At 37.0% G+C, this 13692-nt stretch overlaps 1 protein-coding gene across 1 annotated transcript in view; it reads right to left on the minus strand.

Annotated features, from left to right (window-relative positions):
• Positions 1-381: 381 nt before the first annotated feature.
• The window catches only part of CUL3 (cullin 3), a 233785-nt gene continuing 220474 nt past the window's right edge, over positions 382-13692 (minus strand). The window contains exons 15-16 of the mRNA XM_029615271.1: positions 3900-4045; positions 382-2219 (exon numbers count right to left, since the gene is read on the minus strand). Of these exons, the coding sequence (XP_029471131.1) occupies positions 2088-2219; positions 3900-4045 (278 nt within the window). The 3' untranslated portion in view covers positions 382-2087. The remainder of the gene's footprint in view (positions 2220-3899; positions 4046-13692) is intronic.

Consider the following 13692-nt stretch of genomic DNA (forward strand, 5'->3'; position numbering starts at 1 on the left):
ATATAGAACTTGTAAGGGTTAGCCCAGTGAGAAAGCCTTCAAATTAATCAATCATGGATTTTGTGAAGTGTGTGCTCAGTTTCCAGACAGGAGAAAGCCTTGATTACCACACATTCAGTCAAAGCCTACCATATGATTTATGAGAACATTTATAATTGAATCCTTTGCCTTCTACCATAGGCCTTCTACTACAATGATGCAGCTAAAAGTAGATAAAGTGGGAAAGAAATGAGCAAAATAAATGGTAATCACTCAATGATATGCCAAGCAAATGAAGCTTGGGAATTCCCTTCTGACTGTGAAGAGACTCTGAAAAGGCCAGAAGTTCACAACTGTAAAATTGCTTCAAATGAAAAATGAAATTAACTGAAAGACAAGAAACAAAATGGCTGCACTGTTTATTACTACAATAAATTAAGACACTTTCAACCATGGCAGTAAATAAAAAAAAATGCAGTTTTAAGGAAAAATTAATTTTTGCAAAATTGAGAAAAAATAATCCTTAAAAAAAAATCAAATATTCTTCTTTACCATATATATGGATAGAATCCATATTATACATGCATTTCAAAGCCTGCTTCACTTAAGTCAGTCATTTCAACTTGTCAGTAGCATTAAGGCTGTTGCTTGGCCCACCACTTTAACTGAGGTCTACACATCAAGCATCCCAAATGAAAGAAAAAAAAATACCCATAAAATTGAATTAAGACAGAACTACATATACAGTTCTTTGATATAAGAATAACTTTTCACAAGAAAAATTGCATCAGTTAAATTGTGGAATGGCTATAATTTCACATACAATGGAAAGGAGGAATATTGTTAAATCAAAATGTTTTCAGTTTTGCAGCATACTTAAACCTGTCTGCCAAGGTTAATGTGTTTACAACATAATGCTACATCACATGCAAAATGACAAGTTTCATAAAAATTAATGATATCATTAAAAATATTAGAGTAACCATATTTATTGCATTTTTTTTTAGATTGCATTTTAAAACAGTAAATTAATAGTGCACAATGGCTTCACTTTTACCTCCTGAAATATATAATTAAGGTGGGGAAACTTTATGGCTGCAAAAAAAAATTCCCCTCTCAAATCTCCCATTGAAAATTTAAAAAAAAAAAAAAATCACATAAGACATTTATAAACAAAGTGTAGACTTCCGTGCTTTCCAAAGGGCTACGTACAGTTCAGATTACCACCCCCATGGCTCTAAGATACTCGAATTAGTGGGGTTTGTGTACACTAAATCCATTTATTTTAATTTTGTCTACATTAAATGAAATAAAAATGCCGCCCTGTACATTCCACTATCAGCAGTGAGTACAACAGCAAAAATTATATTATACATTTTATACACGCTAAAATAGTTTTGTTTTTAAATGAAAAAATAAAACAAACCTAATAAATGGAGAACGCAATCTGGAAGAACTCAAAATAAAGGGGACAACTCACGGTAATAAGGTCCACGCTGAGCCTTCCGAAGGCTTGCAGGTCATCTCACTGGAACAGTGAGTGCAGCTGAAGAAATGAAGCATGCTATAATTGAATTCTTGGGCTTTTGTAAGTTTACCAAAACTTGTTGAACTTCTTAAGCAGAGCAACATATATATGGGAAGTTTGTCAATTCTTCTGGCCGGCTTCTTTTTAAAACCCAACTTATACAATGAAAAAATGTGCTAAGCAACACTATAGAAACACATTTACATCAACACTGAAGATCTGGGGAAATGAAATTCCAACAAATTTATTTTATTTTTTTTTAAATGAGCTGCATTTTCTAAATTTTTGTATTTTATTTTTTGTCTGTTTTTGTACAGTATTGAAAACAAAATGCGGCACATTCACATTTTCCCAAGAACTGTAAGGATGATTTCTACAGGGAGAACGTTGAAAAGCCTGAAGCTCAATCATCGGATGTTGAAAACTCTCAAAGGGAGTAAAAGGCTTGATCTGCGTGGTCTAGAACACGTACTGTAATTTAACAGGAGATGGTCGTCTTTAATATTTAATGATTTAAAAGAACTTCCCAGTTCATGCGAAGAATATAGTCCAAGAGTAAATCAATTCGCCAACACACATTTTACGCTACGTAAGTGTATACTTTGCGATCCTCAGGTGTTCGTGCCAAATATTCTCGCTCAATAAGTCCTTCAATACGTTTTTTAATAACAACTGGACTTGGTAAGAATCTGGCCTTCAATTGCTGAGTTACCTATCATACAAAAGGAAAAAAAATAGTAGATAAATCCTGCAGAGACATGTGTAAACCATGAAAAGCCACACAGGGTCAGGTAGACAAGGTAAAGTAGAACATAGTATATGTTGGCAGATAAGGACTAACTGGCTCATCCAGCTTCTCCCTGCCTTCAATACTCTAAGCTGAAGTTACTTCCCAGCTGTGAGACATATAAAGTTGTGGTCACCATCCTTTCTTACCATTACCCTTCCACTCACTAAGTTATGGATATCTCTCAGCTGTCAGCAGTAGAAGCTTGATCACCTGAGATGGAAAGTATAGTCGCATTGGCCTGCAGTCTATACTAGGAAACCTGCAGCCTCCCTCTGATTACATCAAATCCTTAATAAAATTTCATGTGCATTGACCTTACTTTCTTTTTTTTTGGGAGCCTGATCCAGCCATGCCATATCACTGGCTCTGTGCAGGTTAGCTTTGCTTCTTCCCTTTTCGGAACTCTGTTTTATGTGATTAGCATTTAGGTTTCTATTACTAGTTCAACACCCAGGCCCCTACCATTCCCTCACCTGCTCTTACCACTGCTCTATATCTATCCCGTGCATATTTTAAATTAAGCCAATTTTAGTTACCATCATCTCTGTTGGCAGATTATTCCAGGAACTCCCTATCCTTTTAACCTAGTATTTCCTCATAGAAACAGTGTTACAGTTGGTAGTCAATCTAATTATTAAAGAGCAACTGGTGTATTAAATCAATTAATCAGGAGCATATCTTCATCTCCCAACTAATTGTATTTGAACTGTTCCTTTAAAGCAGCAGTGCTAGCTAGGTTCTTCAATATACTAGTCCCTATCTTGTTTCTATGGTTCTCTCTTTTGTCCTTATTTCTAGGACATAGTTTCTTTTATATTGTAACATTTTATTCCTTGTATTTTAACTTCTGCAATAAACAAATGGGAATGCCAGTTTTAAAACTCTTCTTCCCTGAGTTCATTCTTTATTTATTCATACATCTCATTTATGTATTTATAGTAATTTATAACCCATCCAATTACCAGACCTCTGTTCTGGGTAGTTTACAATATAACGTGTAAAAATGGCCTACTTTGCAAAAATTCTGATGCAGACATAAGTTACTGAAATTCAGAATGGTGACAGTAGCTAAGTAAAAGGAACTTTCAAATACTTTAAATACAATATTTGTACAGGTATGAGATAAAACAAAAATGACAGCCAAATCATTTCAGTTGGCACTGCTGCTATAAAACTTAGGGCTAATTTAGAAAAAGAGCAGTTCCTGTGAGTCTTCTACCAAAAAAAAAAAAAAATATATATATATATATAATTTTTTTTAAAATTAAATATTTAACTGCCACTCACATTATACCTCTACTATATATCTATCATTTGCTTATTTTTAGGCAGGGTTTTCTGTGTGAATGCAGAAACTAACTGTAGCTCAAGTAGGTAGCCGCTCACAGAGCAAAAAGATCCATTAGCTTGACACTGGGGTTTGGCTGTTATTCTTGGTATGAGTGCCTTTAGCCACTGCTCAGAAACAGGCAATAAATACTTCTACAACTCATTTTATACAAATATAAAATAAATTTCAGTTACTGTACACTTTCTCTGAAATACATTTTATAGTTTGACCAAGTTGCTTGGATTAGTATATTTTCAAGTTAAATCAATTACCTCTGCTACTAGTACATTGTGTTGCATTTTCTTTCTAGATTTCATTATCCGGACTATGGCAGCCTCAATCTCATGTTTTCTGTCATCATCTACTTTCTGCCGAGTTTCTTTTCTTTCTGGGTCTGATTCTCCTTGCTTGGCAGCAACTGAAAAATAAAGGTAAGTGAAAATTGTTTTGCCGTACACACACAGCCACCATACAATTACAGAACACTACTTCCCAGAAGAGCCATAATTGGAACAAAAGAGAAGGAGACAGCAGACAATTGAGGACTAATCTGGTACCTTATGAAGACTGTTTCCCTGCTCTCCTCCTTTAATCCTCAGGTCTCATTCTAAACTCCCCCTCTCTCCATGTGCCCACTACCACTCAAGATTAACAAAGGAAAATTGCAGCTGATGTTCAAATAAATTACAAGGATTCATTTAAACATATTTCAGAGTGTATCTGAAATTTGTTTCAGGGCTCCATTTACTCTACCTCCTTATACCTGGGGTCTTAGTCTCCATGATTTATTCAGCTTTGAGGACAGAGAGCTTGAAACCCAACAATACACAATGCACAGCATCCAGTTCCACCCCCACCAAATCCCCCCATCTAAAGAAGTGTAAACAACCCCCCATTGCATTTCTGGGGGAAAATTACAGAAAAAATACTTAAGACAGCAAAATAGAAACAAGGTTGAAATGCCAAAACTGATACCGTGCCTCCTCAGTATACTAATGAAACTGCTCACTAATGAAGCAGTCCTGAAAGTACAGCAGAGTTGCTTACCTGTAACAAGTGTTCTCCCAGGACAGCAGGATGTTAGTCCTCACATATGGGTGACATCATCAGATGGAGCCCTGTCATGGAACACTTTTTTCAAAGTTTCTAGAACTTTGACTGGCACACTGAGCATGCCCAGCATGCCACTAACACCTGTAGCCACCAGGGGTCCCCCCTTCAGTCTTGTTTGTAGCAAAAGTATGAGCAAAAAATAAAATAATAAAACGGTTTCGAACCCAACTCTGCGGGGTGGTGGGAAGGTTTCATGAGGACTAACATCCTGCTGTCCTGGGAGAACACTTGTACAGGTAAGCAACTCTGCTTTCTCCCAGGAAAGCAGGATGGTAGTCCTCATATATGGGTGAATAGCAAGCTACTGGCTGCATCATACAAAATAGGCCAACCAGCACACAACATGTGCAACAGGCACAACAACTTGGGTGCTGTTGGCAAGGATGAGGCAGCCTGAAATTCACAGTGGGTTGAAGTAGGACGAGTTGGGTTCCTATACTGGGAACAAATGTCTTAGGACAGACTGGCCAAAGATGGAATCTTGTCGTCTAGCCTTGTCCAGGCAGTAGTGAGCTGCAAAGGTGTGGAGAGAGCCCCATGTCGCAGCCCTGCAGATGTCAGCAATCAGTACTGAACGGTAGTGTGCTACTGACGTTGCCATTGCTCTGACTGAGTGTGCCTTCATTCGTCCCTGTAGTGGAAGGCCTGCTTTCTGGTAGCAGAATGCAATGCAGTCTGCTAAGCAGTTTGACAGTGTTTGTTTGCCTACCGCATTCCCAAGTTTGTTTTTATCAAAAGATACAAAGAGTTGGGTGGACTTCCTGTGGGCTAAATAAAATGCAAGAGCATGCTTACAGTCCAAGGTGTGCAGCGCTCGCTCACCTGGGTGAGCGTGAGGCCTTGGAAAGAAAGTGGGCAAGACTATGGACTGATTTAAATGGAAATCAGTTATCACCTTAGCAAGGAGTTTAGGGTGCGTGCGAAGAACCATCCGGTCATGGAGAAACCTCCTGTAGGGTGAGTAGATCACAAGGGTCTGTAACTCACTTACCCTGCAAGCAGACATGATGGCTACTAGGAAAAGTACTTTCCATGTAAGGTATCTGAGTTCGCAGGAGTGCAAGGACTCAAAAGGAATGTGCATGAGCCGTGCAAGGACAACATTGAGGTCCTATGCCTCGACCGGTGGCCGTAGAAGAGGCTTAAGCTATACTAAAAGCCTCTCATGAAGTGACTCACCAGGGGTTGAGCCGTTATCGGGGCATCCCCTATTCCCTGATGGTAAGCAGAAATGGCACTAAGGTGCACTCTGATAGATGATGTTTGGAGACCAGATTCCGAGAGGTGCCAGAGATAATCTAATAGCTTGGATGTGGGGCAAGAAAAGGGATCAAAGCCCTTCTGCGTGCACCACAAGGTAACCTCTTCCATTTAGAGCGGTAAGATTTCCGTGTGGAAGGCTTTCATGAAGCTACAAGGACTTGAGAGATGCCACTAGAAAGATTGAGTGGTTGTAGAATCAACCTGTCAACATCCAGGCTGTCAGAGATAGGGTCTGGAGGTTTGGGTGGTGTAGCTTGCCGTGATTCTATGTGATGAGGTTGGGCGCCGTGCCTAGGCGAATGGGTTTCTGGACAGAAAGGTCGCGAAGCATGGGGAACCATACATGGCGTGGCCAATACGGGGCTATGAGTATCATTGAGCTTCAGTCCTGTTGTAGCTTCACGAGAGTCTTGGCTACAGTGTATCCTAAAAAGCTTGAAGAAAATAAAACCATCACAAAATATCCATCCATGTAGCTGTATATGTCGAAGTATTTAGTAGTTGACACAATCATACATCTGGAAACTGGGAAGAATGGTATAGACAGTGAACAGTAACATAGTAATGACAGCAGAAAAAGACCATCTGGTCCATCCAGTCTGCCCAGCAAGTTTCTTATCGTAATAACTGCCGCTCTATGTAGGTTACCCCCATGTTTCTGTTAGGGTAGTAACTGCCGCTCCGTGTAGTTATCCATAAGCTTTATGTTAAGGGTTGTAATATTAACATTCAAAGCCAAGCAACTGTTAAACCCATAAAATTACTGCTAGCAATATTTTTACAAGGTGAGCAGCTTCTTGATAATTCAGACAATGCTATTAATTTATTTATTTATTTTTAACTTGTATATACCGATGTTCCTGTATAGTATACATAATCGCACCGGTTTACAAAGAATTTAACTTTATTTATTTAAACATGCTTTGCTTTGGTCTTGGCCGTAGAAGCAGTCCTGTGCTTTTTCTCTAATGTCTGCGTATCAGTTTTGGCCCAGCATTAGCTGTCAAATGAATCCAATTCCTACCTCCCAAGTGGAGAGCGATGTTGCAGTTATATCAAGGCTAACTGATTAAGGGTAATAATCCCCATGTTTTCTGATTAGGAGTAAGTAGCTGCCGCTCCTTGCAGGTTATCCCCATGATCACTTTTCTTCGTTCCACCTCCAACCTTTATGGATCCACAGTATTTATCTCATGCCTTTTTTAATTTGTTTACTTTTTTCATCTTTACCACCTCTTCTAGCAAGGAATTCTGGCATCCACCACCCTCTCCATGAAAAAATATTTCCTGATATTGGATCTGAGTCATCTTCCCTGGAGTTTAATATCATGACCCTTAGCTCTACTGCCTGCTTTCTAACAGAAAAGGTTTTAAGATTGTTCATCATTAAAAACTTTCAGGTATCTGAAGGTCTGCATTTTGTATCCCCTGCACCTTCTCTCTTCCATGGTATATATATTCAGATCCTTCAGCCTATGCTCATAAGTTTTCCAATACAGACTCCACATTCCAATACAGACTCCACACCAAATTGGTTGACCTTCTCTGTATCATCTCCGTCCTGTCTTTATCCTTTTTTTGAGATACGATCTTGAGAACTGAATAGTACTCCAGTTGGCGCCTCAACAAGGACTTGTATAAGGGCATCATCACATTCTTTATCTTACTGGTTATTCCTCTCTCTATGCAGGCCCAGCATTCCTCTGGCTTTAGCTATTGCCTTGTCACATTGCAATACCACCATCAGATGACCAGACACTATCAACCCAAGGTTCATCTCCCAATCCGTGCATATTAGTCTTTCATCCCTCCATCACAATCAGTTCTTTTGGATTACTGCACTTCTCAGCATTGAATCCCAGTTCACAATACATAAAACCAAAAAGGGATATTAAAGCCTGTTGGCTAAGTTAAGTGTCTGGTACCTTGAATTGAGGTGCTGACCACTCTTTGGCTGCACCCAAACTCTTATTAATGTACAGTTTTGACCTATCTTCAAAAGTAGTGCATGAAAAACTTTAAATCTTTTATATATGCAAGTAAAACAGACATAATCAACAAACAAAGAAGCAGAACACCTCTCTAATACAATCAGAAACCAAACAAAGAGAGGGAAAAGGATCAACAGTCCAATCCACAAAACTTCAACTAATTAATGGCAAATGACAATATCATAAAGATCTTTGCTTTGGAATTTCAATCCGCGGCCTCTCGCCTCGCAATGGGCCGCAAGCCTTAATCAGCTTACAAAGCAGAATATAATATTTAATCATTTATTGTCATTTTGCTCATATCAGTGCTAAACTTTAATTTAATCTCTTAATTTTTTGCCACAATTTTATTTCCAAACTTCCCTAAAAAAGGTATAAATATGAAACAAAAACTATACTTCCCACCAACATTAAAAATTAAGAAAGAATTTTTTAAACTCCAAAATTTAGAGAGAGGAATACTTAGCCCATGCTTTGTGAAATATCAATTAAATCATTCCCGACATGAATCATGATTCGATTGTAGAAAACAATCTTCTTCGGGGGATATTTCTCAACAGTTCTTTGCATAAAGCGGCCAACATTCTTCAATCCCTTCCGGACAAACACCGTCTCAGCCGATAATTTAAAAAATGGCGCCACATTCCATAATGCCTTATTGGAATTCATTCACAAGATATTAACTCTCTCAATATTTGTTTAGCACTTAGCAGGAAAGAATCAACTTTCAGACTTATCTTTATGTTGTCAATATTGATGTTCTGTTTCTTCAGCTGTGTTGCTCTGCTAAATCCTGCTTAATGTGCTATACCCGACACTGGCAGCTTTTTGACGAGTCTATCAGTGGCTAGAGAGCGTTCTTAAATATAGAAAATATAACAAAGTTTTCCAGAGCACCATGCAATAGACTTGTAATTTAAAACTGGTTGCTTGTTTCTTTCATATGAACACCATTTTGAAACTGTTCTCAACAGCTTCTCATCTTTAAATGGCTACCTGACCAATCAAACTTTTACTGAATGTTGTCACTGTTCAAATCTATTCAGCGTCAACCTGTTAGTCACAGGCTCTTAAGTTGTAATCCCAAATAAACGTTCTTTAATTAAAAAAGGGCCAATCAATTTCTTTATTAAGTCCTTGTGGTATGATGGTATTCTAGTTATAGATAAATAATTGTTCCAGTTGGAGCAAATGTGTATCATGATCTCCTCCTTTAGATGATCATTGTAACTGCATCAGACATGCTGTTTTTAATTCTTCTACTGTGTGATGTTGATATCCCATGTTCTACCACTGGTGCTTCAATTTTCTGACATCAGATACAACTGAGAAATTTCTGAATTCATGTGCGGAACATAAATGTGGTTTTTCCAATGTATATTAGTCTGCAGGGGCACCACAGGGAATAAATAACTCCTTCCGAAGTGCAAGTCAGGTGCTGATAAAACCTGTAAGGTTTACAATATCAATTCTAGTTCTTGTAATATTTGATTGCAAATATTGTACTGTCTGTATGTGTATTGTCCTGGTGATAGATCATTTAATGTCTTTCGATCCAATGCATTATAGGATGAAAGCACTATCATGTCTTATAGGATTCTAGCTCAAGTCATTACAAATATCGATGGTGGTTGAAAAACTGGGTGAATACTTAATACTTGCCAGTGTCTCCTAATGCTGTTTTTAAATTCTGGTATGTGGAGAATAAAACATACAATCTTCTGTTCAATCTCTTTAGAAGTCCCTTGTAACAACAGTTGCCTATTAGTCCATCTGGCCCTTTTGCATGCTTTCTTGATGATACTTGCAGGGTATCTGCTTTGATGGAAACATTGATCGCTGTCTGTCTTAAATTCTTAATTCGAGAAACAAAGTCACCTTAGTTGTAAAAATTGTACGGTAGGGAGGTTATTTCACAGATGTCTTGGATGGAAACTCATGTAATGTAGTAAAGTATTGCGATCTGTCTTTTTTCGGTAAATTGAAAATTGAAAGCCTTCATCTGTAAGAATAATTTAAATATCCAAAAAAGAAACTTTTTCTCGACTATGTGTTGATGTTAACTGTAGAGTTTTGTTGCAGATGTTCAACCATGTCAGAAACCTTTCCAGTTCCTCCACTTTTCCTAGCCAAAGCACAAGGATATAGTCAATGAAACGCTTCCAAAGCTGAATGTTATTCTTATAAGGGCAGTTATATAACCACTGGTCCTCAAAATCCCTTACATAAAGATTAGTTAAATCTGGGGCCATTGAGGCCCCCATTGCTAGTACTTTTATTTGTTGGTAATAAACTCCATTAAAGCTAAAGTAATTTCTTGCAGAGCTATGAAAGCTAATTCCACCAAAGATTAATTTGGAATCCTTTATTGTGTTCCCCTCAAGCCTGTTTCCTGCACCATTTTTAATACTTCCTTTTGAGGGATATTAACATACAGACTATTCATTTTTATTTCTACAAAAAATCTATTTCAGAATATACTTATCTTAAATGTCATCATCCTAAAAGGTTCTGCGATTTTCTATTGCTATTAATCACTTCTCAAAAGATATCAAACCAAGCACTGCTATTGCAACTCCCACCGGTGGGAGAAAATCACAGTCTTTTAGGATGACGACATTTTGAAACACAGATTTTTTGAAACACAAAGATTTTCTGTAGAAATGAAAATGAACAGTCTGTATAGGAAGAGTATATGCCGTAAACTAAGTGCTCTTTGCATATGATGCTGGTTGAAGCCCATTGCAGGCAAGAGCCTGTGGATTAGTTCAAATTGAGCACCTGATTTTTTTTTTTTATATTCATTTCCCATTTTTTATATTTATTAAATGGAGAATATTGTCCATGGAATGTTTGTTTATATATTTAAGACTGGATAACATGTTTAACAAACAGAATATACAAACAGCTGTACAAAAAAAGCTAATTGATAATCAATAAAATAGACAATTACATCAAATAAACTAAATAAAATAAAATTCTCTTACATTAAACTATACTAAACAAAATATTTTATTTTTTTAATGTTTATTTTAATTTAAACAATTGCCAACACTACTTATACTGCCAACTAGGCCAAACCCAAAGTTGGGAATGGATTTAATATCTAAGTGTGTCAATTTAAACTATCATAGGACTAATTAAAAAAATAGGTTTTCACTGCCTTCCTGAATTTCAAGTAATATGGTTCCAAACGAATATCAGGGGGAAGTGCAATCCAAAAGGTAAGGGCCTGGTTGCTAAGAGAGGACTTTCTTGTTGAATCAAGACAGATAACTGATAAAGATGGAAGATGAAGACAACCCACCTGAGAAGAATGAAGAATTTGAGTTGGTAAGAGATTAAGAGCTTTGAAGGTATAGCTGCAAACCTGAATGAAGAGTACGGAGACAAAGCTTTGAATCTAATGTGCTAAACAAAGGAAGTCAAAGTGCAAGTTATATGATCAAGTTTTCTAAGACCATAAATTTATTTATTTATTTAGAGGATTTTTATATACCGATGAACGTTGGGAACATCTCATCGGTTTACAAGAAACAACGTGTAGCAAACTGCGCTTTACAGAGAAACTTGAACCAACTATACAATAAAGAACGAGAACATAATATTTCTAACAGATAGATTCCTCAATTAAATTACAAATGTGCATCAGTTTAACAAAAGGAGGGGGAAATATGATACAATATAAAGGGAGAAGAAAGGAGGGAGATATTTACAAAAGATAGGCATGGTTAGATAATTAGATAAAGAGTTAAATTACAAGTAGTAATAATTTACACTTGTGGCAGTATTCTGGAGCAATTGTAAACATTGGAGGTAATTCAGAATCCACAAGAGAGAATTACAATAATTAAGCTTGGAAATAACAAATGCACGTTAGTAGTTTTAAATCATGTATACCCAATTAAGGTTGAAGACGAGAAAATATAACAAAGAAAATAAAACTATTTCTGAACTGTAGCAGAAAGAAATTAAGTCAGTGAGACACACAAATCAAGTTGTACTCCTAAAGTTGAAACACCTATAAGAGGGACTGGGAGTACCATTAATAATTAGAGCTATTAATGGGGTATCTGATGAAAAAGTTTCTGATTTTGCTGGGTTAACTTGTAATTTATGAGATAGCCAAATTAAATGCAGTGAGATCAGATTTGGACCTCAAAAAAGAGATAATCTGAATATCATCAGCATAGAAAGATGGTTTAAAACCGCAGTCTTGAATGAGAGTAGCCAGTGGTTCAAGAAAGATTGAAAAGTAGAGGAGAGCATATAACACCCTGTGGCACACCAAACGGAAGACACATGGGGCTTGATAACTCTTGGTTCCGTCCTCTTGGAAAGTATGACCCAAAAGGAAGAAAACCAAGCCAGAAATACATCAGGACATCCAATCTCCTGTAAACAGGCAATAAGTACAGAATGATGGATAGTATCGAAGATTGTACTTGGCGTGTCTTTACCTACATCCAACTGAAGTCTGATATTTGTTAAAGAAAGTAAGGTTGACTCAGTGTTATGTGAAAACCAGACTGTGATAGATGTAAGACATCGGACCTGCAGATGAAGCCACTAAGCTGGTCAAACACCAATCAATTTTAGAAATTACAGCTAAATTGGAAACAGGCCTATAGCTTGATAATACATTAGGATCCAAAGATTCTTTAAGAAACAGACATACATAGGACATTTTCAACTGGGCAGGAAAAATTCCTGAAGGTAGAATGGTTTTATAATAGACTAAATAGGCCCTGACAAAACTATAACTGAATTTATCAGATTAGAAGGCATCAGCTTTAATTTAGATGTTGTAAATTGCACAGTTTTTAACAGAAGATTAACACCTGCCGCAATTATTAAATGATGAAAATTGAATAGAAGAAATTGATTTTAGCGCTGAAAGAAAAGACAATATAATAGATGAATTAACAACTGAAAAAGGAACTGAAATACTAGATAAATTAGGATTATCGAGTTACAGATTTAATCTAGCTACTGGAGGTGTGGATAGAGAAGTTTGCTAAATCTTAGATTTAACATCTTGACATGCCTTATTTGTATTGGTACAGCAATAGCTTGCTTAGGTTCCTGTATTAATTTTAAGACTTCTGGAAAGTCTTCAGGTTATATTTCTTCTTCTAATTTAAAAGGTATAGAATACACCACTTTTTGTATGAAAGCAGTAGAACATGTCATCCAGAAAAATAATACACCTAGCTGGCTCTAATGAAGAATCAGAGGGCAACCCTATGGATTATTCAAAGGACTGAAAAGACAAGAGACATGAAAGAGAATCATCGTCAGAATCAAATTAACAGATGCCCTTTTGATAATGATCTATCCTTTAAAGATATGGAGCTATGAGACATATCTGTGGAACATTCTGATATGGTGAAATGGAGACTATGACTGTAGCTCAGATGAACATTTTTCTAATACTTGTTCCATAATCAATGGAGGAGGAGGAGTAGATGGGATCTTCTTCATATAGTTATGAATAAACTCCAAACATAATTTTTGCATGAAGGGATGGCACTCAGGCACAGTAGGCTGAAGTGCGACTGAAAAAGTATCCAACTGGTACCAAGACTGGTGGAGAACATTTTTCTAATAGCGGGTTTAGCAATTGATTCTCTGCGTTGAGGAATAGCACATATGATCATTGCCCTCTTCACCTTTTCTAGTTCAGCGACCTCTTTCT

This window comes from Rhinatrema bivittatum, chromosome 9 (genome assembly GCF_901001135.1).
Source record: "Rhinatrema bivittatum chromosome 9, aRhiBiv1.1, whole genome shotgun sequence".
Classification (NCBI taxonomy): Eukaryota; Metazoa; Chordata; class Amphibia; order Gymnophiona; family Rhinatrematidae; genus Rhinatrema; species Rhinatrema bivittatum.